This window comes from Vicugna pacos, chromosome 15 (assembly GCF_048564905.1).
Source record: "Vicugna pacos chromosome 15, VicPac4, whole genome shotgun sequence".
NCBI lineage: Eukaryota > Metazoa > Chordata > Mammalia > Artiodactyla > Camelidae > Vicugna > Vicugna pacos.
This window is the reverse complement of record NC_133001.1, coordinates 15,371,132-15,397,648: the sequence shown is the minus strand read 5'-3', so window position 1 is coordinate 15,397,648 and position 26,517 is coordinate 15,371,132. Positions and strand designations below refer to the sequence as shown.

General features: G+C 34.0%; 1 protein-coding gene across 19 annotated transcripts in view; it reads left to right on the top strand.

Annotated features, from left to right (window-relative positions):
• EHBP1 (EH domain binding protein 1) overlaps positions 1 to 26,517 on the top strand; it is a 391,476-nt gene that overhangs the window by 246,952 nt on the left and 118,007 nt on the right. For all 19 annotated transcript variants that reach the window (XM_072937655.1, XM_072937664.1, XM_072937665.1 and 16 more), the window contains one exon: positions 7,384 to 7,573. In XM_072937655.1, coding sequence (XP_072793756.1) covers positions 7,384 to 7,573 — 190 coding nt within the window. The remainder of the gene's footprint in view (positions 1 to 7,383; positions 7,574 to 26,517) is intronic.

Genomic DNA, 26,517 nt, shown 5'->3' with positions numbered 1-26,517 from the left:
TTGAATAGAACCCAAAGAACACAGAGTCAAAGGCAGAAAATGTTTAACTTGGGCTTCATCAAAATTAAAACCTTTATCTCTTAAAAAAAACTTATGAAACTAAAAAGGTATGCCACAGTTTGGCCAAAATTCTTTGCAGAACACCTATCAGGCAAGACTTCTATCAAGAAAATGCGAAGAACTCTTTTGACTCAATAATAAGACAAAGTATTTTTTTTTAAGATGGAAAAGATTTAAGCAGGCATTTCACCAAAACAAGATAAAAGAGTGGCCAATGTGCACACAGAAAGATATTCAACATCTTAGTCATCAAGGAAATAAATGCAAATTAAAACCATGTAAGGTGCCACTATACTCCCACTTGCATTGCTAAAATTTAAAAGACTTACTATACCAAATACTGTCAGGGACATGGAACCACTGATACTCTCACAGGGCTCTCAAAATTCTAAATATTACAACCATTTTAGAAAACAGTTAAGCAGTTTCTTGAAAAGTTAAACAATACCTATCATTCAACCTAGTCATTCCATTCCTAGGTATTTACCCAAGAGAAATCAAAGCATATGTCCACAAAAAGATTTGTATGTGACTATTTCAACCTCTTTATTTATCATAATAGCAAGGAATAAGAATAATCCCAATGTCCATAAATAGGCAAATAGATAAACAAATTGTGGTATATCCATACAGTGGAATAGTACTCAGTAATAAAAAAAAACTATTGATACATGTAACTACATGGATGAATGTAAAAGTTATGCCAAGTGAAAGAAGCCAGGCTGAAAAAGAACACAAACTGTATCATTCCCTTTATTAAAACTCTAGAAAATACAAACCATCTGTATTGAGAGAAAGCAGACGAGAATTGCCTATGGTTGGAGGTAGAGGAAGAGAGGAATTAAAAAGAGCACAAAGAAACTTTTGCAGAAATGGAAATATTTATCTTGATTGTGTGGACAGGTTCACACTTGTATACATATGTAAAAACTTCATCAAGTTATACTTTTTATAAGTTATAACTAAATAAAACTGTTTAAAAGAAAACCTACACACAGCAATCTTTAATTTTATAGAATTGAACATTTTAAAAAACCTGAATAATAATTACATGTTATTTGCAGTGGGGCTGTATGTGTCTTTGCTTTCCTTGGAAATACTGAACTTTAGTATGTTAACATTATTTAGATCTTGAAGGAAATTATTATTTCTTTAAAAATACAGTTTAGTAGGAAAGTCTTTCAAAATATGGGATAGATAGGTTGAGAGGGAAGTGATAAAAAGGCTCCTTTGATGTATGAAAGTTGGGAGTAGTTGCTTTGTGTGAAGGGAAAAATGTCATCTCTCTCCTGTGTATTGGTCCGCTCCACTTTTGAGCAGTATTTTACTTCTAAGCATTGCACTTTACAAGGGACATTGATAATTCAGAGCATTAACAGAGTAGAGCAACAGAATCATTAAAATGTCCAGAGTCATTAAAATGATCATGTCGAATGAACAGTGATTGAGGGCCTAGGGACTGTTTGACTTAGAAAAGAAACAATTTAAGGAACTATAATAACCAAGTTCAAATATTCGGAAGACTTTTGTTTGAAAGAATGAGGTAGTTGACTTGCTTTCTGTTGCTCTGGAACTGCATTTCTCAACCTTTTCCCATTTTATAATACATGGCTAATGACTCTCACATGTCCTGCATGCTTCCCCATTGGGCATGGCTACATTTTGATAAAACCTAAAAAAGTTCTAACCTTCTAAAAGTATGAGAATTACATCATACTAACCTGATTCCAAACTCAGGTTGAGATCTCAATATTAATTAATAACTATACAGGGGTTGAAAAAGTTGGCTCACCTCTTGGTTAAGTTATTATATTTGTTTTCTTTGAAATAGCTAACGTGTGATCAAAATAAAATTTCTCATGGGTGGTGTAGGTGCTGAGTAATAGCCACACACCTAGAGTATTTGAATGTAAATGCAAACTTTAAATACAAGCATTCAGTCATTCCAAGATGCATGGGTATTACACAACATGCACACACCCTGCTCTCTCCTATTAACAAATTAAAGAGACATCTAATGTTTGCTTAAACTTTTAAATACCTTAATAAAAACTAAAATCAGAATTACTGAGTGTTTGCTTTTGACCATTCTCTTTTTTCCACATGAAAGTCACTTTACAAGTTTCCTATGAATAAAAAGCATTCTAAATTGCTCAATCACCTGAGGTTACCAGAGGTAGTCTGTAACATTCAGCTTTTTTGCAGGAATATATAAATTCTAGAGATTTCTCATCGGCTAATATCCAAGAAGAGCTCTATTTGTATTAATTACTTACTTGGTATTTCTCCTCTTTTTCTCCAGAAGTTTGTAGGTTCAACTTCAGTAGCAGAAATCTTCTAAAACATTTTCTTACTTCAATAATGAACTTACGACCTTTCATCAAATGAAAAGCCTACATGACTCATCTTTCATTACCAAACTCTTCATGTATCCTCTGACATAAAACTATCACAAATAAATAGTGCTGAGTTTTTTGATGGGTAAAACACTTTCAGAACCTCAGCATTATCTATCCCCTCCAAGAGGAAGTATATACCTTTCATTGCTTTTGGCATGTGTCCTTTACACTTGGCAACTGCATGGGTTTCTCAGTTTTCTCATTTTGGGGGGTTAGTTCAGCTATTCCAGTTATGTAGCAGAAATGAAAACTGATAAAGCAATAATATTTTCCAAAACATTTATGAAGTGACTTTTGAGGTCCAGCATGAAATCATTTCTGGTATAGTTGTATGTCAGTTTCTCAAGGTAAGTTGCCATTGAATTTTAGTCAGGGAAGCTACACACTCTTTTTTTTTTTTTTTAATATGGATTGTTTTTCCAAAGAAAAATAAATTTTTAAAGCGAGAGGAAAATACTACAGATTTTGCTGCACCCTTGCTTCAGTATGTTTATTAATCCTGTTTGTAATCAACTTTAGTTTTTCTTTCTATAATTCTTTTTCTTGGGTAAATTATTTTCTAAACAATGAATAATGTCATTTAAAATTATTCTGTCCAATTTTCCAGTTAATGTCACTGATGAATTTTTAATTCACAATGAATTAATGATATAACTAATCTATTACTAAATACACAGTACAAGGATAAAAATAATTCTTATTTATTCAAAGTGATGTAAGAAGACTTGAAATAGATTATTTGGGTCCTAGATGATCAACAGTATGTGGAAATTATGCTAATTTCTTAAATAATTTTTTTACTAAAATACAGTTCAGATATTTTTAAAATGCATTTATCAGAAATTACATAATTCTTACAGAGAAGGGAACAGTGTTCACAACCATATATATGTGTACTATTCCTATATACTCTTTTTTAAATAGCACTTTTTAACTTGAGATGTACTTTACATAACAAAATTCCACATTTTAAAGTGTACACTTCAGTGGTTTTTAGTTTGTTCACTGTGTTGTGCAACCATCATCAGTCATTGTCTAATTTCAGAACATTTTTGTCACCCCAAAAAGAAATCTAATATCTATTAGTAGTTAATCCTGATTAATCCCTTTCACCATCTCCTGGAAACCACTAATTTACCTTTTGTGTATATGGATTTGACTGTTTTGGATATTTCATATACATGGAAGTATTTTCTGTTCATTCCTTTTTTTTTATAGTATTGTGTGAATACTACATTATTCTAAACATGTAAGGCCAGCAGCAGTGTAATGAGAAACTCATAGACAGGATAGCAATACTATGTTCATTTTTAAAGAGTAGGAAATTCAGTTTTAGTTAGAAATCTGTTACTTACATGGAGGATCATTCAAAGCCCCTATAAGTAGAGGTTTCTTGTCCTTACTCTGATTTAGGACCTGACCAGTGGTGCCTAGAATGTTGTTGTCTCACAGGTGGATTGAGTGTAGAGATACTGATTCCCTTAGTCCTCTTGGCTGTCAGGCACGGTTTGGAGGTCCTTAGTATCTTCATTTTCCAGCAGCTTCCTGTGTTTACTCTAGCATGTCATATAAATTTCATTTTTACTACATGTCACACTGTAAAAACAGATTGAGAAACACAGCTCTAATGGTTTCAAGAAAATACTCATTTTGATTATGTTTCAGGTATGAGCCTAAGGAACCAACTTTGGAAATCAGTTGATTTGAGCTTTTTTTCTGACTTGCGTTTACCTTCAACATACAAAGAATACCAATATTCAGATAGTTAGACTGAGACAGAGACATGAAGAAAAGGGACAATATCTATCGTTGTATACCTACTAGATAAGTTTTATAAAAGTTACATGCAACTGAGTATTGTAAATTCAGTTATATAAAGTGCACTGAAGAATTGCCTGTTTTAAGGAATTCTGTCATTTTTTTCCTGTTAGACACAAATTCTTTTGTAATAGAAAATATTGTCCTCTAGCACCTCTGAGTTTTTTTCTTAAAACTAACCATTCTTACATAATAAATTAATAGTGATTATTATAGCAGCTACCATCTTAACAAAGTACAGTGAAAATTTGTTATAAAGAAATTTAACCAGGAATAATTTTTTTAAATATCACCCAAATAATTCACATGACTCAGTTAATTCAGTTAGATTGAAGTGTGTTTCTGTCCTGAAACATTTGACATCGGCTAGCAAATAGTAAGCTTTGAGGGGGAGAGGGAAGATTTCTTTTTTCTCTTTTTCCAAGTTTTGGAGTTTTAAAACATTTCTTGTTTTTACCCCATTTCTTTGTATTTACCTCTCTTTGAACTACTCTTAGAGTTTGAAAAATAAGTATATAAGGCTACTGATAAAATTAGAGGGATAAACAAGATTGTTATAAGGATTAAATAGGTTTAATAGACATAAAACACTTAAAACAATGTAAGCACTTTATAAACGTTAGTTAATATTATTGGTAATCTATCCATTCTAAGTTGGATGTGATCCATTTTCTGCCTCTTTTGACAAAGGACATCCAGCTTTTTCTGCACACCTACTTATTTTAACATTGTTTCTTTAGGAGGGAGAGTATAGTTCAAGTGGTAGAGCACATGCTTAGCATACACGAGGTCCTGCATTCAATCCTCAGTACTTCCTCTAAAAAACAAAAGGTAAATCTAATTACCCCCCCACAATTAAAAACAAGAAGTTAAAAAAAAACCATTGTTTCTTGCTTAATTTTTCCAAGTTCTGTAGGTGGTAAGCATAAGATATGAATACTTAAAGCATATCTTGGTAACTAAACAAAAATATTTTGGTCTGAAAAGCTAATTTTCAAATGCCTATATCTATTTCATGTTCTTTTCCTCTTGAACGCACAGACATAAGAAAATGAAGAACAGGAAATAGGTTTTTATATAGGCGCCAACTCCACTTAGTTAAAACCACCTATCCTGAGCAGAGGTGGGAGAGCTTCTTAGGCTGTGCCCCTAGCTCAGTGGGAAGGAGTCCCATGACACTAACTGTTGCAATGAGTATAGAGTGAAAATGATGTCACAAGTATGATATATTTCCCCTCTCTGGTCTAGAGTCTGTACCCAGAGTCTAGTGTGAGCTGTCTTTAGGCAAAGGTACAGATACTTGGTTTTTGGTTCTAAATGAATCTGGTACATTTGCAGTTCAAGAAAACGTGCATAACTGAACACAGAAAGCTGCCACCACAGACCTTATGTGACTAGGTGGAATCCCCTTGGTGTAATTATATTTGGGTGTAATTATATTATATCTTAGCTTTATAGACTCAGAACTTCTATTGTTACTGTGCATGCAGGATATTGAACACTAGGGAACTGACTGGTGTTAGGGAAAAATGTAACGAACTAATAAATAATAACCAGAATAACAATTTATTACTATATAATAGGAAGAATAATCATCATAAATACCAGATACTTGTGTTTATGAATAACTTACCTAGAAACAATATCTACTTATAAAGGGAGTTAACAGGAAGATTTTCTGCCTTTAGGTAGAGGGAAAAAAAAGTATTCCCTAAGAAGTTACAAACACAGGCCCACCCTCATGTAGACTTGATGTTATATTGGCAGGATGGTCTGAGAACCTCCAAGCCAAGAAAGTAACAAAGTGGCTCCTAAAGTGCTTGGTAAATGCAAGCATAGAACACTCTGAAGAGAGGCACTCCCAGTTTTGACTACACAGAATTTCCTCAGAGTAAGCCCTAAACTCACAATCTACAATTACAAAATACACAAGGAAATAGTTTACTAAGAGAAAGAGTCAGGAGACAGAAAAAATACCAAGATTATGTATGCAAGGATTTCAAATAATAGATTTATCAGATAGAGACTATGAGATATGTACAAATGATTAATGACTCAAATCTCTGTACCTGAGGTATTACTTTCACAGCCATGTGAAGAGATACACTTATTGAAATTAAAAATTCATGGAGAATTGAACATGAGACACAGATGAAAAGAAAAAAATTTAACTGGAACATAGATGTGAAGGAATTTTCTGGAATGTAGCACAGGAAGGAATAAAAATTTGTGAAAATATGAAGGAGAGAGGTAATTCAACATATGTCTAATAAGATTTTGTAAAGAAAATAGAATAAAGAGGAGACTGTCAAAGAGATAATGGCTGATAATTTTTCAGAACTAGTGAAACATGAATCTCCAGACTCAGGAAATACAGAGTCTGAAATAGGATAAATTATAAGAAATTCACTCTTAGACATATCATAGTAAAATAGCTCAAAACTAGAAATAAAGAGATCTTAACAGCAACCAGAGACAAAAGATGACTTACAAAAGAGCAATATTAAACCAACAGTAGGCTAATACTTCAAAACACTGAGATGAATTAACTAACAACTAAAATTCTCTACCCAGCTGAAATATCGTTTAAGTATGAGGCTGGCATAAAGACATTTTCAATGCCTGGAAGAATTTGCTATTAAAGGAACTTCATTGAATGAACTTCTAAAACATGTCCCCTTATGAGAAGGGAATTTAATACAGGGGAAGCATTGAAATGCAAGGGAAAAAATGCTTGGTGTGACAGGAGCATAAAAAAAAAAGACGAATTAGTATTAACTCATCTTACTTCCTTTTCCTTAGGTGTGGAGAATATATAGGATTTACTATTATAAACATTTTTATAAGACTCTGTATTATGGCAGAACTGAGTGTGAGTTTTATTTTTAAAGTTTTAAAATACTTTTTAAAAGAGGAAGTTTTACTGTTAATGATTTAAAAAAAGACTAACAGTGATTGTTTCCAGATTTTGAGTTATAATTGGTTTGGGTTTTTCCTTATCATTTTCAGTTTTTTTCTAATTTTAAAAGTGAAAATATTTTAGTATTTTAGTTGGGAATAAACTATTTTGATAGAGACATTTGACACTAATTCTTCTTTCATTTAGAACAAATCCTTTTTATGAGCCTAAACCAACTCCTCCTCCAAATAATTTGGTAAATCCAATTCAAGAAGTGGAAACTGAAAGGAGAGTAAAAAGAAAAGCCCCAGCCCCACCAACCGTCTCACCAATGACAGGAGGAGTGAATGAAAACACAGTTGTTTCTGCAGGAAGAGATATCTCCACTTCTCCTAAGGTAGGAGTCTAATCTTAGTAAAATATGTATTAGTGTTTGTTCTTTTCCCCGTGAGGTGTAATTCATGTTGAGAAAAATCAGTTAACTATTTTTGATGATGAAAAAGTAAAGTATATGTAAATCCACTATGCTGCAACATTGTATATATGTTTGGGAGACTATAAATTTATGGTACAGTATGGATTGGATAGTTTGGGTTAAGATTTGTTTTTAAGATGCTGTTTGAAATCAGAGGGAAAAAGACATTATAATTGTAGGGTTGTTGCTGCGAAGAAAGGAAACTCTAAAGCAGCTAGGTGTGAAAGACAGCTTACGCTAATATAGAGGATATAGAGGAAGGAGTAGAAATTGTCCTTTGAGAAATGTACTGGAAAGATTAAGACTTAGGGCAGAGAAATGCTTTGCCAAAGAATTTCAGAATTGTCACTTTGAGATGGATGTCAGGTTACAATTGTGGCTTTATTGTCCCTCTTTTTTTGAGAAACAATGCATTAATAACTACATGGAAAGGTAAAGCACAGTGTTGGAACAGAATCTAAAGCTTTTAAATGGCTTGACTGCAAATAGTTTATCTTCCATGTGTGAGGTAGAGATTGGATTAACAAGTTTTTTTTTTTACATAAATAGCTCATATCCATACCCATGAGTGTTTTGTTGTTGTTACCACATTACATTATTTAATTCTCACAGGTAGATAGGGGGAAATGAGATGAACTTGAACTCAGAGGCATTAAGTGACGGTCACAGGTCCCTCAGCCAGTAGACAGGATTGGAACTGGTGTTTTCAGTATTTGTGTGGTATTTGGACCATATTCCACCTCAAATACCTGGGCTTTTCTCAAGAGTATCTTTGTTCAGTAGTTTCTCTTGGATTTTATAGTTCATTCTGTAGCTTTCATTGAATGCCAAAGTTCTGAAATAGTTTATTTGCTTGTATTTTCGTTGTTTTAGAGGGAGAGTGAGTTCACTGAGGTCCTCACTCTGCCATTCCAGAAGCCAATCTCCAGGTATGTGTTTTTATATCAGGTGTTTTTAGCTATCAGGTAGCTTTAGGAGGAGAAACTAAATTCTGTCTTGCTATTGGATAGGGAAGGTGGAAGTGGAGTCTGTAAGTGAAAGCAGCAGATAGTAGAAATAAATTTTAAGCAAAGGAGATGGCCAATTCCTGTACCCACGAGAGCAAAAATACAATAACTGAGGCATTAGTCAGAATCAAGAAGCTATTTAGTTTCCTCACCCATCCTAACCATCAAGAACACTTACACCTACACCTTGTTTCCCTGAATCTCTATTTTGTTGCCTACTCCCTGCCCCATCCCCCTTCCACAGTCCATTGGAGTATGAAGCTAATGCTAATCTCTTCTTAGGAAAGTGGAAAGGAACCTTTTTTTTTTTAACTTTTTTTATTGATTTATAATCATTTTACAATGTTGTGTCAAATTCCAGTGTAGAGCACAATTTTTCAGTTATACATGAACATATATATATTCATTGTCACATGTTTTTCTCTGTGAGCTACCATAAGATCTTGTATATATTTCCCTGTGCTATACAGTATAATCTTGTTTATAGCTGATATATTATTAAATGAAAAAAAGCAAAGTGCATAACGAAGTATAATATGATAGCTTGTGCATGTGTAAAGTTTTATTTACAAGGCTTTATTCACACATGTGCACATGCATGCTCATATACACTATGAAAGAAATCACAAGTAACTTAATCATGGTTACCTTTGAGAAGGGTCTTGATGAGATGGAGGGTATGTGCAAGATTGAGGAAGGCATTTCTTTTCCTTATTAACCTTTCTATATTGTTTACATTTTGAACCTTAAATGTTTTGCTTATATTTTTGTTTGTTATACTAATAGAGGTTACTGAATAATGAGATCATGGATTTTTTTGTTAATTGCCTTTTGATACCAGATGACATTTCCCGCCAAAATTTATCCCTCAGGATAGAGAAAGTCACTCTTAGGTTTGACCAGTGATATTGAACTGTTTGGTGGTGGCCTGAGGTTCCATCAGACACCTTGGTGTTGTGCACTGGAAAGCAGGTATGGAGGCTAAGCAGCAGAGCAGTAGACCCCCTATTGCACTTCCACAGCACAAGTCTTTTTATTTTATATATTTTTGTAAGGTTTCACTGGGGGGAAAAAAAAAACTGGACCGTTGCCAAACCGAAAGAAAGAAAGGAAGAAACTGAAAACTACTAACTGTACAATTATGTGTGAAATAAGGAAGAAGATGAGAAATAATGTCATACTGACAGTAATAAAAAATGACAAATGGCAGCTGAGAAAGCACAGTAGTATGGGACTCATTCATCATAGATCCTGTGTGTATATATACATATATATCTCCAACTCATTCCTGAAGACTTTGCAGCATTAAAAGCTTAGTAAAATATTTGACCATTTTGGCAACCTGGAGTCAACATGAAAGAGTCTTATTACGCTTAGTATACAATATTCTGTTTAGGAAAGCAGGTAAGTGTTTTTTATATCAAAATATTTCCATTAAAATTAGGGTTTTGATGCTTAAAATGGTATGCTTCTTGGCCAATTATTTTCTTTACTTGTAAATTGAAAAGGAGACAATGGTTCAAATAAAGCTTTAAAAAGGCTCAAATTTTAGTTGAATAATAAAAGGATATTACACCACAGTTGTTTGGGATAAAATGCCAAACCTCACTCAATAGCAGCTGACTGCAGAGGCTATTTATTCACTGTTATAAAATGACAAGTGCTCAACCAGATGATTAATTTCCCCACCTGTCACCTGAAACTACTTATTTTTAAGAAAATTCATGAGTGAGAACCAAGACCAGGTTTTAAACAAAGAGATAATAAGCACATACTCATATTGCAAATAAACTTCAAACTATCCCCAAAGGCAGCTAAGGACCCCTCAGTGTCATAAATCTTCATAAACTCCTCACTTCAAATCATAGATTTCTGCATTTGTAAGATGAGAAAACCATAACTTTTTAAGACAACTTAGAAGGAAAAAAACGAATGTTTAGAGATGTAACCTGATGTTAAAAACACAAGCATCCAATAAAATAAAATAAGTTAGGCTCACTGGTGGCTGATCACAATTTACTGGCTGTGAATATAAGTTAATAAGTATATAACTCTAAACTTCTAGGTATAATTCATGCAACTTAGTATAAAATGCAATTCAAATTATAAAAGCTTAGAAACATAAACTCCTGCCAGATAACATCTGCAAAAGTTTATTATTAAGCGCTATATACCCAATTCCATAAAAATCACAATATAAACAGCCAACTATCAATAACAATAAAGAATTAAAATGAATTAAACTTACACTTCTGATAACATGGAGAGGAGGCCCCACTGCATATTCAGTGATGAGATGATCCCAGTCACGTGGAGAAGGGCTCCTGCAAAGATCCTGATTGGTGGAGCTCCAACGATCGACAATGATACTAGTGTCCACTTGTTTCATTTTTAAAAGTAGAAGCCTCTTTCTTATCTCAAGGCCCAGCTAAATAACTCAAGGCCTCATTCATATTGTTACTTCTTTCCAGAAAGCTCTAGCAGAGACCTAGGTTTTACACTTGCATGTTTTTGAGTACAGATTGCAGAAACTGTGAGAAGCCCAGGGTAAACCAAAGTCTGAGTTACACACAGCAATCCCCTTGATTGGTTCCAGCAGTGAATTTAAATCACAAAGCAAACACACGTTTCAGCTTTTGTACATAAAGTCCTCCTAGAAAGTTTCTTACCTCTATTTCTGTCTACAAAACTCTACAGAATGCTGCCTGTGAGCCATTCATGCTGAAAAACAATAAGCACACAACCAAACTATTAATTTCCTCATATGTAAATTGAAAATGTCTCACATCTTCCTAGGAAAATCTTTAAAAGAATGAAGCTCAAAATTTTACTGAATACAATGATAAATACACAATCACTTTGTAAAATAAAGTGACAAACTACATTCAGTGGTAGCTGCGTGTGGGGGGCTGAGTTTGGGGATTAGCTTAAGTTACCTATAAAGTTTTTATTTACTGGAATACTTTACTTATCAGAGTATGCTGTTCCTCAGTAATACTAAATAAATACATACAGGTCAATCCTGTATGTATTATCTGTTCTATTGGCTAATACTCTTTCGGTTATGACTAATAGAAACAAGTCATTTTGTTGTTTTTTTTTTTTTTTGGCTTAGGCAAAAGGGATAACTTGTTACGATGATGTAAGAAAATTTTTGCAGAACTGTAGGCAGAAGATACAGCTGGGCCTGAGGAATCAGCATCAGTTGTATCTGCCTGTCTCTTTGGAATGCCTTCGATTTTGCCTTTACCTTTTGAATGCTAATTTAGTCTCCCTGTAAAATAGTTTATTTTCTGGAATTTCCTGTCTCCCCATACATAGCTAACCTTCTTTCAGTGTGGCTGTCTTTAGCTAAAGGTTAAGAACAAATTACACTGCAACAAGTACTTTTTTTAAGTATGTATGAGGAGCCTACCAGAATTATTATTTATTTGATTTTTTATTTTAAAAATTTTATTCAGGTATATTTGTTCAATATTATGTTAGTTTCAGCTGTACAGCATAGTGATTTGACATTTAAACACATTGCGAAATGATCACCATAAATCTAGTAACTATCTGTTGTCATACAAAGTTAAGGAATTTTTCTTTTTTGAGATCTTACTAAACATAAGTCTCTGGTTAATGGAATTTCAGTTAGAATTAAGATTATCTGTGGGCAATAGAAAGCCTCAAATGAGTTTAAATCAAAGAGAAATGTATCTCTGTCTTTAAAAATGTTGAAGGTACAGTCCTGATACAGTAGTCTCACAAAGTCATCAGGTATCCAGTCTCCTGTTTTGCTGATCCACCATGCTCAGCATAGACTTCCACCTTGTGGCCCAAGATGGCTGTTTGAGCCACAGCCAGTTTGCCCCCTTGCAGTCAACAAGAAGAAAGTGAAAAAATATCCACACCTACCTCTAGCAAGGGAGACTAGAAAATGAATCTTTATTCCGGACAATTACATTAACCAGCTAAAATTAAAGGGTTCTGTTACTAAGGAAGAAGGGTAGCATGGACATTAGGGAACAGTTAGCAGGCGTGCCGTAGACAAAATGTGAGTTTTATTCTGGAGCTGCAAATAAACCCAAATCTTGCTATCTCCTCTGTGAGAAAACCTCAATAATAACTACTTGAAATAGTCATTTTAAAATAACATTTGATAGACATTTCTCTAGAGAAGACATATAGATAGCCAATAGCCACGTGAAAAGATGGTCAACATCACTAATTATTAGAGAAACGCAAATCAAAACTACAATGTGAGCACCCTCTCACACTTTCTTTAAAAAGAATAAGTATCTGCAAAAGGATTGAAATACATCAAATATACAAAAATTTATGACTTTGTAATATTAATAACAAAACAGTTGACTTTGAAGGTTGCTAGGACACCAACTCATTTATTGTACAAATTAATAAATGAAGGAAAAGAATCAAATACTTATCCTGACTTTCCTTTATGAAATGTATTTCAAGAAAATTTGATAAGTTAATAAGGGAAAAAAACCATAACCTCTGAAATCTGTTGACAACTTACTTTAGAGCCTAAAATCGAGTGACTCTTCATAAAGAAATGAATTCACATCATTGTACATAGTGTAGTTAATCTGGAAATCAATAAAAATCATAGCTAGAACAAACCCATGTATTTGAAAATTAATACACTTCCAGGCAATCTGTAGGTCAAAGAAGAAATTAGAACAAACTAAACTATAAATCCAATGAAAATCCAACTTGACATGTTGATGAGGGAGATATTTATAAACAACTTGAACTCCTATAGTCATTTCTGTGAAGGTTTTTTGTTGTCTTAAACCTCTTGCTTAGCACTGTTTTTTAATATAAGTCCCAACATGAAAGGCTTGAAGAACAAGCCTGACACGTTTGAACTTGGAGAAGAGTCTCAAACAGTCAGAGTACAATTGAGTTAATGGAGTAACTAGATATCATTAAATGGCTCAGTATTTTTTTTTTTTTTTTTACTTTTTCCATGGCATTCAAGCAAGAGTTTAGGACATATTTTCAATGGTAATAGGTATTCTTTAACTAACTTATGTACAGAAGACCAAACTACTGTGGGATATATATAAACTCTTTAATACCTGAATTAAGAGTTGTAATCTAAAGATTAGTATATATATATACTATATATTGGCTTCATTAATGCCATTATCACTAAGGATGTATCAGCATTTTCTTTGCAGACTTGCATGTAATTAGATCATTTCATTGGGTCTCAAGTTTGTAACCCAGGAATCTTTTTGTCCTTTTGAAAAACCACTTTCTGATAGTCAGCATTCAACATAGTGTTATAGAAAGAAGATTTTAAAGTTAGATATATAATGACCTAATAATGATCTTATTGAGAAGTAAAGCCAATAGTTGGAAATACATTGTGAATATATTAATAATTCTTTAGGAATGTCAACTTATAAAATATTTGATACTTTAATACATGCTTGTAGTATTACTTTGAAGTACGTATTTCTGTTACAGTACTAAATGCCATAGTTTGGGACCACTCTCATATCCCAAATGCCTTATGAAGCTCAGGAAATAATTGCTTATCTGTACTGCATCATAATTTCTAATTCTAAGATTTAATAATTTGGATAAAAATCCTGAAGCTATTTCTCCACCACCACCACTAGCAGTAGATGCTGTTGCAGGGGAGACTCTTTAGTATTTATCTATTTAATATTTAACTCTTTAACTACTTTGGAAAACTTAGGTTTAAACATTGCTGGTATTTTTTTTTAAACAAGGACCATCCACATTTAGCTTCTTGTATTAAGCCTCATAAGTACAGAGCAGAAAAGCCTGATGACTAGTATAAGCAGCAGAGTTTATTTTTAATTTTAATAGAAAAATATTCTTTCATATACTCACAATAACTTGAATTATAAATAGAGATCTTCATTTGGCCTGACTTTAATGAATTAAATATATAAATAATGTGCACTTAAGATTTTCAAACAATGTAAAAAAGTTTCTTCCATCTTATATTGTTTCCTTTATATCTATTTCTCTGAAACTTGCTAATATTTTTAATTCACTTAACAAAACTTAACCTTGTACAGCAGGTGTTGCCTTCATTTCAGCCCATGCTAGTCTCACAAATACAGAATTAATTAAAACATAAAATATTTTTAATACAGAAGTTATTTTACTTATTTGCTTCTTTTTTCCTGGAAAAAGTATGTTTCCTATAGAGCACCTCTAAATTATTTTGGAAAAAAAATTACTTCAAAATACATTTATTTAGTACAAATTGAGATGCCATGACCAACCCATTACCAAATCTGTATGAATAATATTTGAATGATAAGACTTTAGAATATATATAACCAAAATGTTACTCATATATTTCTCAATTTTGAAAATATTAATTCGGACATATGAGAACTTTATAATTTCCGTGAGTAGCAATCATAACTTTGACAAACATTAACCATAAAAAGACATACATGGAAATTTCTAAAAGATATTTTTCAATAAAAGTGTCATTTTTATATGACTCTGAAGTCAAGCTTTTTACTCTGAAGGAAGTATCAAAGTAGTCCTACACTAATTCTTAGCTTCCTAACACCTAAAAATGAACAGTATAAGGTTTGCCAAATGCTTTTTAAAAAATTGAGCATACATAGCATGTAGTTTAAAATCATGATTAAATTCCATTTATCATATAAAGCATCATTAGTAACCTGAGTATTTCCATTATAAGAAATATTCTCATGTATGCACATCTGTAGAACATTTTTTAAGGGTATGAGATGTTAAAGTGCTATAGAAGAGAATCTAAGAACTTCTCAAGCATTAACCTTTTGACCCTGGGTGAGAGACACCAGCCATGTGAAATGCTGCAGCAGGCAGTGCAGTGGTACTCACTGCTGCTCTTACCAGGGTCTGAACATGAAGTAAAGATAAACTCTACTGAAATGATACTATTTATCTTAAAATTTGCCAAGACAATGGGCAGTATATTTCCAACAAATATTTGTTGAGGATAATGTTAATTGATTATGCTTAGGTGAAAAATAAACCAATTCAAAAATAAATGAAGCAGGGAAAAAAAGATAATGATTTTTTTTTTCCCCTAAGAAAGAGGTGTTCTATAGGAATGGCTTTCAAAGTTTGTTTTTGTTTTTGTTTTGGAGGTGGAGGGGTTGGGAGAGGCAATGTCCACTAAATACAATACATCTTTAAAGACATATGGGGGCAGAAATGCTTGCCCTCCTGTACTACTTCATGCGTTCATTATTTGTGTAGCCCTTACTCTGCAAGGAACTGTGCTATGAACTAGGAGGGAAAACATGACTAAGACAAAGTTTTGTCTTCAGGAATCTCTCAGTCACACAAACAAAAAGTATAATACAGTGTAATTATGGCTCTAATAGAGATAAGCTGGAATACTGTAAGAGCTAACATTAATGAGTGTTATTTATACCTCACTACCTCTCCTCCAAAGACTCCTCATTAGAGGTTAGGGACAGGGGAAATGTTTGTGTGTGTGTGTGTGTGTGTGTGTGTGTGTGTGTGTGTGGTGTAGAGTGAAGTGTAGTATAGGGTAGTGTAGTGGTGGTGAGGGGGGAAGCAGAGATCACAATTGATCTGAGCTGTTGAAGGACAATTAGAGGTCACTAAGTGAGCAAACAAAGGAGGAGAAGGACATTTCAAAAGGAAGGAATGGGCAAAAGCATTGAAATAAGAAAGTTCCTCCTTCAAGAGACCATGAGCATAACTAGTGTGATTATAAGTAACCTGGACATAAAAATGGAATCTGGTTCTGAATATTTTTGTGTGTGATTGCTAGAAATTTGGACTTTATTGTGTAGACAATAGGAATAGTGACAATTTATGAAACCAGGCACTGAATGGCACAGTTAAAAGGCTGTAGGAAAAATACATACATACATACATACATAAATAAATAAATAAATTTTGTATAGTTAAAAAAAAAGGTTGTAGTACCTTATACATCCAATTGCATGGATGAATCTCAGATGCATTATGCTTAATGAAAGAAGCCAGACTCTACAGTCTACATTCTATATGATTTCATTTATGTAGCATTTACTAAAGGCAAAACTATAGGGACGGAACTGCACCAGTGATTGTTGGGGGGAGGTGGACACTGGGAGGGGATACATAGGAGTTTGGGGGGTAGTAATAGAACAGTAGAGGTTTTATAAGTGTATGCGTTTGTCAGACTTACAGAACTGCCCTCTGCCCACAGAAAGGATGAGTTTTACTGAATGTAAGCTCTATCTTAACAGTAATAATGATAATAATAATAGTAATGGCTATAGAAGCAGAGTGGGCCCTGAACAAAAGAGCCCTGCTGTTAACAGAATTAATAGCATTTCCAGAGCAGCTTCGCATAACGTTCCCTCTCCATTGCCTTGTCTCCACCGCCTTCCCTGTCGACAACTTCAACTCTTCACTGTGACTTTTGGCACCAGTGACCTCCCTTCATAGATAGTGGCTCCAAGACTATAAAACAGCCACTAGTCACTGTATTGTTTTCCAGGCTGAACCTTGCACACCCTTGGTTTCTATTTGGTAAAGGAAAAACAGTCAGATTTCAGTAGAGTGAACCCTTTGAAGACAGATAGTGACGAACCTGAAGTGGTGATATAGATCTGAAACTTTTGTAATAGTCCAGGCCAGAAATCACTGGGGATCTGAGCCACTGAGCAGTGCAGTTAAGATGGAATGAAAGGGTGACTAAAACTATAGTCAGAATAGATAAGGCTAAAGAATAGTATCTGAGGGACAAAAGGGAAGAATAAGAATCAAGGATGATCCAGTAGTTTCCAGTTTGGGCAACTATATTGCTCATTTCACACATTCAGAATATATTTATTGGGTACTGAACTGTACAGCTAAAAATGGCTCAGCTGGTAAATTTAATGCGATGTATTTTTTTAACCACAATAAAATTTTTTATTTATTGAGCACCCACAGTGTGCCAGGCATTGTGTTAGATGTGGTTTCTGACTTCTAGAGAAACTACAAAGTGAACCCACAAATATATACATAAATATCATGGTGTAAGTACTTTGGAGGAGAAGAATAGAGTACTAAGAGAGAGAAGATAATAGACTCATTAAGAGATAATAAGACAAGAGTAGGAAGAGTAGGAAACAGGAATTCCAGGCAGTATGTATGAAGGCCCCCAAGCAAGAAATAACTTGTCATGTTTAAAGAACTGAAAGGAGGTCCATATAAGTGGAATGCAGTGAGCAAGGAGCAAGTGATGTTATGCAAGTTTGGAGAGGTGGGTACTGCCTAGATCACGGAGGATCTCATGGACCATAGTAACTATTTGAGCATTAAACCCAGATATGGTGGAAGGCCATTGAGGTTAGAATGTGTGCATGTTCTGCGTGTATTGAGAAAGGAGCAGCATGATTTGTAGCCTCACATTCTGCGTTAGGTTTTGTTTTAATGAATGAACTGTCCCTTCCTTTATCCAAGGACCACCCACCCATCAACTTGTGTGTTAGACCCATACTTTTGGTCTGCTCAGGAGTTTTGATCCTGATTTTGTCCCTCTCCTTTCTGCAGTTTCTTACTCTGTACCTGACACTTCAATTAGCTTACAAATGATGTATGATATAGCCCATCTTTAAAAAAAAAAAGTTTCTGGACATCACATGTTCCTTCAGCTGCTTTCCAATTTCTCTGCCTTCTACTGGAAAGTTTTCTGTACTTGTCATCTCTAGTTATTTCAGTCCAGCCCAAACAGGCTTTTCTTCCTACTTCTAGCCTTTGAAACCTCCCTGGTTAAGGTCATCTCCGTCTTGCCTAATCCAGTGGTCAATTTTAGTCCTTATCTTACTAATCCCTTCAGCAGCATTAAAAGTAGCTGAATACTATTTCCTTTTCTAAAATTTTGGTAGAATTGTTTTAGCCAGGTAGTGTATTGACATGGTTCAAATATCAAAATAACATTAAAAGATAACACACCAGGAAGTCTTGCTGCCATCCTGACCCCCTTCACATTACATACTACACTCCTCTCCACCCCAGCTTCCTAAAGATAACCACTTTTATTAGCTTTTTGTATATTCTCCCAGTGGTTTTTACACAGATACAAGCAAATCCAAATAATTTTTCTTATTCTTTTCCTTTCTTGCCCCAAAGGTAGCATCCTATAAACACTGTTCTGCCCCCTAATTTTGCTCTTTTAACTTAACAATAAATCCTGGAGATCTTTCCATTCTAGTATGTGGAGCGCTTCCTCATTCTGTTTTCTCTATTCCTGTATGTGAATATAGCATAATTTCTTTAACCAGTTACTCATAGCTGGTGTTGTTTCCAGCCTTTTGTTATTACAACCAGTGTTGCAGTGAATGACCTTGTATACAGATTATTTCATATATGTCAGATTAATGTCCTAAAGCGAGGTAAAGGGTAAAAATGCCTTTGTAATTTTGTTAGTCAATGTCAAAAGGCCTTCCAAAGGGAATGTACCAATTTGCAATCAAATCTAATCCTGTGATTTAAGGTATTACCTATTTAGTAATATATTCCAAATTGGTATCTCTAGTTCCAGCTTCTCCTGGATCTGTGTCTACTCAACATCTCTCCTTGTGCAAAATAACTCTCAGTTTTCCTTCCAAACTTGCTGTTCCCCTGACTTTCCCCCATCTCTCAGTGAATGGCACTGCCATCTACCCAGCTGCTCAGGCAGAAAACTTAGGAACCATCCTTTCTCCTTCATTTCCCACACACCATCTATCAAATGAAACTTTATGTGGAGATAGAAATGTTCTGTATCTGTGCTAATAAGGTGACCACTAGCCATGTGTGCACTTAAAAGGTGGCTATCATGGCTAATAAACTAATTTTTAAATTTTATTTAATTTCGATTAATTTTGATAACCGTATGTGACTACTGGCTACTGTTTTGGACAGCGTAGGCTCTTTATTCCATCAGTAAGTCCTAGAAGTTCTAGTCTTCAAAATGTATTTTAATTCTGGTCACTTCGCACCATCTCCCCAATTCCACTGTGGTGTACTCCACCATGCACTCTCTCCTGTACTATTTCAGTAGTTTCCCAGTTACCTCTCTATGTCTACTTATGTGCTGTATCCAAAGTTTATTTTCTACACAGTAGAAGTCTTTTTAAAATTGTTATTATTTGATATATCATTCATGCAAAAGATTATATGAAATATATGTGTTACGGATCATAGCAAGACAGTGAACACTATCCAAAGTTAAAAACTAAAACATGACCAAAAATATCAAATCCACCTATAGTAATTTTGCTCCCTCCCTCTGCCTGTGATTGCTTGCCATCTCCCTCACCCTGTGAACCACATAGCTGCTAACCATTCTTTTATATGTACAAATCTCTAAACAATGTTTATTTCAAGCTTTGGAAAAATGGCATTATCCTGTACACCTAAACAATATGTTGCTTAATTTTATTTGTTTTCAACCTTTACACAAATGCATTATCCTTTAGGTAGGCTTCTCTATTTACTCAGTGTTATGTTTCTATGATTTATCTGTGTTGTTGTGTGTAGCTGTAGTTTATTTTTTACTGCTATATAATATTCCATTGCATAGGGTTTACCGCAGTTTATTTGTTCTCCTGATGATAGAAATTAGAATTTTCCCCAGATTTCTGCTGCTAGAAATGCTGCTGCTGTGGATATTTTTTAATATCTCTTGATATACATGTATATTTTCTTGGGATAATGGTTCTCAACTTAAGCTAGGAAATTTTTTAAAAATATCAGTGCTTGGACTTTACATCAGACCAGTAAATTATAATCTGTAGAAGCGAAATTAGTTGTCAGTTTTGTTTTGTCAATTATCAAGATGATTTTAATGTTCAGCCAGAATTGATTTCTTGGTTGTAGGGATATGCCAATTTGTAAAAATATTTATATGTTTACTTACTGAGAAAGATAACATACACAGAGATATACTCAAAGCAAAAATACTTTTCTGCCCTTGGGGAACTCTCGTCTTTCATAAGAGTTCACTGTTCACTCCTCAGTTTTTCCTTTATGTGAAAAAGATTTTTGTGCCCAGGAATTCAATAAAATTTTGTATTTTATGGAGGATCTGGCTGTTTTGAAGTGTAAAGTTCTCCACAGTGTCTTTTGGAACTGAAAATCTCACTGGAATTACCTTTTAAAATCATCAATCAGATTATTTCACTGCCTCACTGAAAACCCACCATTGGCCTCCCATTGCAGAATAAAATTATCAAGACCTACACGGACTTACGTTATTTGGTCTTTGCTTTTCTCTCCAGCCTTATTTCCTTCCACCCACTGCCTTTTTTATTCTATTAGAGCCATGCTGGTCTTCTCATCGTCATGCATGCCCAGCTCATTCTTGCCTCAGGACCTTTACATTTGTTTTTCACTCCATATGTAGCATCTCTTCTCAATGTCAGGTCTTTAAAGAAGCCTTCCCTGGCTACTCTATATAAAGCATCCCGTTTTTCTCAATCACTGTCTTCTACCTAAGTACTTCATTAGTTTACTTTTTTTTTCCCCCACTGCTCTAGGAGCTCTGAGAAATCAGGGACTTCTTCATTTCTATGCCCTTAGAGTCCTAGCATGGGTGTTTAGCATGTAGTAAGTGCTTGGTAAGTATTTTTTGACATAGAACTTTTTACTTTGGTTTATTTCAGTCTGTTTCCATATGAACTAAATATTGCTTCGAAGAAATATAACTACTGATTTGTTGACAGAGTTCCCTTTGCATAATAACAATTCTTTAAATTTATAAAGTGATTTATAGTCTCCAAAATATTTAAATATACACGATTTATTTTATTCTCTGTACAAAATCCTGAAGTAGATAGGGTGGGTGCTGTCTTCCCCATTTAAAACTCAAGAAACTGAGGCAAAGTTTAGGTCATTCATTACATCACATACTTTCTAGTATAAATGTGCCACATTTCAGGCAAATACTAATTTGTTGCAGATTTACTGAGTAATGACTTACTAAAAAGAGTTTTATTTATAAAAATAGAATTTGGAAAGCCTCCTTTAAATAGTAAATTTTGCTAGTACTTTTAAGGGTTCTTTAGTGCATTAACTATAAGACCCAAAAGCCTAGGAAACAAGAGAAATCATGGTCTGATAAGCCACTACCAATATAAGAAAAATTGAAAATGAAGGCTAAATATTTAACTTAAAATTGCATCATTGAGAAAATATGATTCAATAAAACTAATTATCTCCCAGGCTTTTTAAAAAATGAGGGTATCTAATTTTTAAATGGGCCAGTTTTTGTCTTTTATTTTTATATCCTTTAAATTTTATCTACAGTTTTATCTATCAGAATTTGATAAATTATAGTAAAATACATTGATGAGCTTGATGACAAATGATGTTATCTTGTTTATATATATTCATACATTTTTGCTGTCAAGATAAAACTATGTATTAGCATATTTTCTTGGCAAATATATCTTTATATTAGGTTATTTTATATTATGAGACAGTGGCAGCTATTTGGCTTTTATGATAAGTAAGGAATTTTTTTTAATCCTATATTCAGTTTTACCTTACACTGAAAATCTAATTTAAGGCCAACAACATGGCGTATAGTAGACAAGATTTTTTTTTTTTAAGCCATGGTAGTAACAATGGACTTTTCCTTGATTACTTGAAACTGAGTGAGCTTGGTTCTTAAGTTGGCAGACGTCTTTTTTAACTTGAACATAAGCTTGTGTGAGTAAGTGTTTTCATATTTTAGTCATGGTGAGTTATGAGCACATTAAAAATAATTATCTTCACCTCATAAATCTTTCTTTAGTCAAGTTTATTTTAGTGCTTACTTTCTTTAATCTTCCTATTAATGTCTCCTAGTTTTGGTCCGATGTATATGGATGGCAATAAATTATAGATTTGAGCTATATTTAGCATAAAGAAAAAGGCCTATGGCATGATACATTATAGCTGTAGTTCATAATCAGTGTCTGTTGAAAAGAGTTTTGAGACACAACCAAACCCATCTATTTTGCTGCTTATTGGCATTGGTACTTATCTTTTAAATTGAATACAGTAATTTAGTTTCACTGGAAGATTTTGAGAATTGAAAGGAAAGGCTGCATTTGCCAAACATTAATGTTGATAATAGGGTTAGAGTGGATTCTCTGACTTAATCCATGCTTATGAAGGTAGGCACAATTAGTAATATTAACATTCAACACTTGATTCAGGAAAAAAGAAACAGCAATATGCTACCAAGAATCAAGATAATTATTATAATTGTTACGATGTTTAGCACATCTGTTAGTAATACATATAACAAGTTCATTATTGAAGGCTTCAGGCTTGGAGGCCTCCATAAAATGCATCAAGTACTTCTGAGACAGTGTGATCACATTATTAGTTACATGTTCCACGGCAATGTTTATCGTTTTTTTGGCCACATTTAGCAGTGTGCTTTGCCATCACTCCTCCGTTGTTGAATTCAGGATGACCTTTGCATGAATAAAGTCAAATAGGATTAAGGCAGGAATTTTCAACAATGGGAAAAGAGCAACAGATGTAGCCGACATTGAACGTGGGAGGATTGTTGATGCCCTGTTGCTTAAAGGGAGTATCTGTAGTGTGTGTGTATGGGCAGGGAGTGTTGGGTTGGAGAGGTGGGGGGAGAGAAAATAAGTTTACCAAATACCAAAAATACAGAAGAGTGAAAGTAGTCCAGAATACCTCTATAGGTCTTTTGTAATTATGATGAAATTATCTTGCAGTTTTAAAATTGCTGTCCTTTAAATAAGCTTTAACTTTTTTCCTTTTTGTATTGCAAAGATGCAGTTTGAAAAAATACATACATATTACTTTTAAAAACATGGTTGGAAAGTGGCTATGGTTAGGAAAATCAGAATTACTACTAAATGGTATTTGTGAATCCTACTTTCTATCATCTTATTTGTTCCATTTTGGTCTGTCAAACTATAAATATTGCACACACATTATTCTATTAGATTCTAAATGCAAAGTAACAAAAGACTCCAGAATAATCATATGTATAGTGAGACAAGTGTTTATTTCTGACTAGTATACGTGAAACATTTTTAAACAGTTATTGCGTATAAATGACTTTATTTCATCTTATTTTGCTTTGTTTCATGTTAAAAATGGAGTTGGTTTATTTTTGAAAGAACATTAGTTTATTATATAGATTCTCTTTTCAGATGATTTAATTTGAAACAAAATCTAAACGTTTCTGTCTATTATATACTAAATGTACATCCTGGAAGCACTGTTTTAGCATCAGTGTCCTCTGGTTCTTGATTACATTAGTCCCCTAAGTGAGCTCTTGTAGTAGTCAGTAATCTTGGAGCTGTGAAGAAAAACCAAAATGAATAAAGAAGCATTTAAAGAAGGAGATAATTTTATACTTCAACTATTAATATATGACAGTTCTTTAGAGGGCTTAGTGGGAAAGTTTATGAGGAAAAATAAACATGAAATGGTTATATCAGTTTGGTTTTTCAAAATGACATGCTAAGTCTTAACATTGTATATGAAATACTTAAACTGCTAAAACTTAATGTAGCATTCTTGGAATAAATTTCTGTCAATGTGAATCTGTTGTATAGTAGTTAACACTCATAATGCCTGTAATTCTAGTTTAAAAATATGTGAAGGAATGAATGCATGTAAGAGGATAGTAATAGAGATATTAATAAGTTATTGAAAATAAATGATTGAAAATTTGGGATAAGGCAGAAAAGTCTAAACCTATTGAGCCAAAATGTCTGCTCCTCCAAAGGAGAAAAATTCTTCCATAGTTTCTTCATCTAGCACAGGTTTTTTAATGAGTTCCTACCCCCAATCTGTGATTTAACAGTGATCATTTACAAGTTAGTAATACATACCTCCTTTCACCACCACCAAATCTAAAGAATGATCACTTATCTTTCTAATTTATTTTTGACATCTTTTTGGTATTTGGATTACAAGTAGTAAAAGATTTATAGGGGAAATAATATATGTAGAGTAATTAAATATCCATAAAGTAGGAAGATTTTAGAGGGTAAATTATAAGGAACTGTGATGTATGGAATGTGTTATGGAATTTGGGAGAAAGGAAAGACAAAAAAAATGTTTCATGGAGGAAATGACATTTGAACCTATATCTTACTGGTTTGGTAGAATTGGGACACAGAAATGGAGGAGAGACATTTTGAGCAGGTGAAATATTATGAGCACTCCCCTCACATGAACCCTGTGCAGTGGTCTTTCTTTCTCCAATATTTACAGTTTCCTTCACATACTTTCTCTTCCATTCCTCTATGGTGGTACTTGTAAGACCTTTACCTAGAGTTTCCAGTGAATCCACTCCTGTGCATCTCTTAGGATCTAACTCAAGTGCCTCCTGTGTAAGGATCTCTTCCGAGACATCAAATCAAAGACTATACCTCCATCCTTTGTGGTGCTCACTCATTTCCCATACCTCTCTGTATTATAGTTGTTCATTTACATGTCTCTCTTCCTTTAAAGACTGAGCTTCTAAATTTATATAGCAGATTCCCAGAGTCCTGCTATGTGCTAGGCAATATGGATGGAGTGGTGAACAAGACAAAGCCCTGCCCTTGGGATGCTCACATTCTTGAGAGTTAGAAAGATTACAAATTAGTGAACACATAATTAAATGTCATTTCATATTGGATAAGAAAATAAAGCAAAGTAATAAGTGTTAAAGAGTAGTGGCAGGATGATCTTTTAAATTAGTGGTCATGAAAGGTCTATCTGAGAAGGTGATGTTTGATTAGTTTCCTAAATGATGTCAGGGAGTAAGACATATAAAAGTATAGGGAAAGAGCTTCCCTGGCAGAGAAAACAGCAAGTGTAAAGGCCTTGGGGTGTAAATTTAAATTGGGGGTCAAATAAAACCTCTCCATAGAAGTGCCATTTATGTTGAGGTCTGAAAGATGAGTATGGATTAGCTAGTTGGATAACGAAGGAGAGAGGAAGGGATAATTTATGCTGAAGGAACAGCCATGGTTGTCATATCAGAGGAGTTTGACATTTTAGAGGAACTGTTGGGCAAGTGTGGCTCGAGCAGTATGAGCAAGCAGGATGAGTAGTGCAAGATGAAGCTGAGAATTCGAGAAGCGTTAGATCATGCCAGCCCTTTGAGGGCCATGTTATCCTAAGGGACCTGAGAACCTGTTAAAGAGTTTCAGCAGGGAAATTATATGATGCTTCAAAAAATCATTCTCACTTTTATGAAAATGGTCAGACGGGGCAGAGGTAGAAGTAGGAGGGAATGGAAACAGAAATTGTCTGGGCAAAAGATGATGGTGGCCAAGGCTAAGTGGTGACAACAGACATGGAGATAAGTAGATAAATACAAGATAGTATTAATTCACAAGACCTTGCTTGGGATGTAGTATATGCGAAATCTTTGTCTAGCCAAGATTTCAAAAGTTTCCTTCTATGTTTTCATTAGAAGCTTTATAGATTTATATGGTACAAGGTATGATTTGAAGCTTTTTTTGTGTGTCTTCATATTTTTGTTATTGCTTGTTCTTTCTCAGCATATGGATATCCAGTCATCTCAACACCTTATTGAAAAAGTTATCCTTTCTTCTCTGAATTGCCTTTTCACTTTTGTGGAAAATTAATTGACTGCACATGTGTGGGTCAATTTCTGCACTCACTTCTGTTCCAATGATCTGTTTGTCTACCTTTATACATTACCACACTGTGTTAATTACTGTCACTTTATCCTGAGTTTTAAAGTCAGAAAATGGAAGTCAACCAACTTTGTTGTGTTTCAGTGTTGTTTTGGCTATTCTAGGCCCTTTGCATTTCCTTATATTGCAGACTTTATAATGAGCTTGTCAATTTCTGATTGGGATTGCATTGAATCTA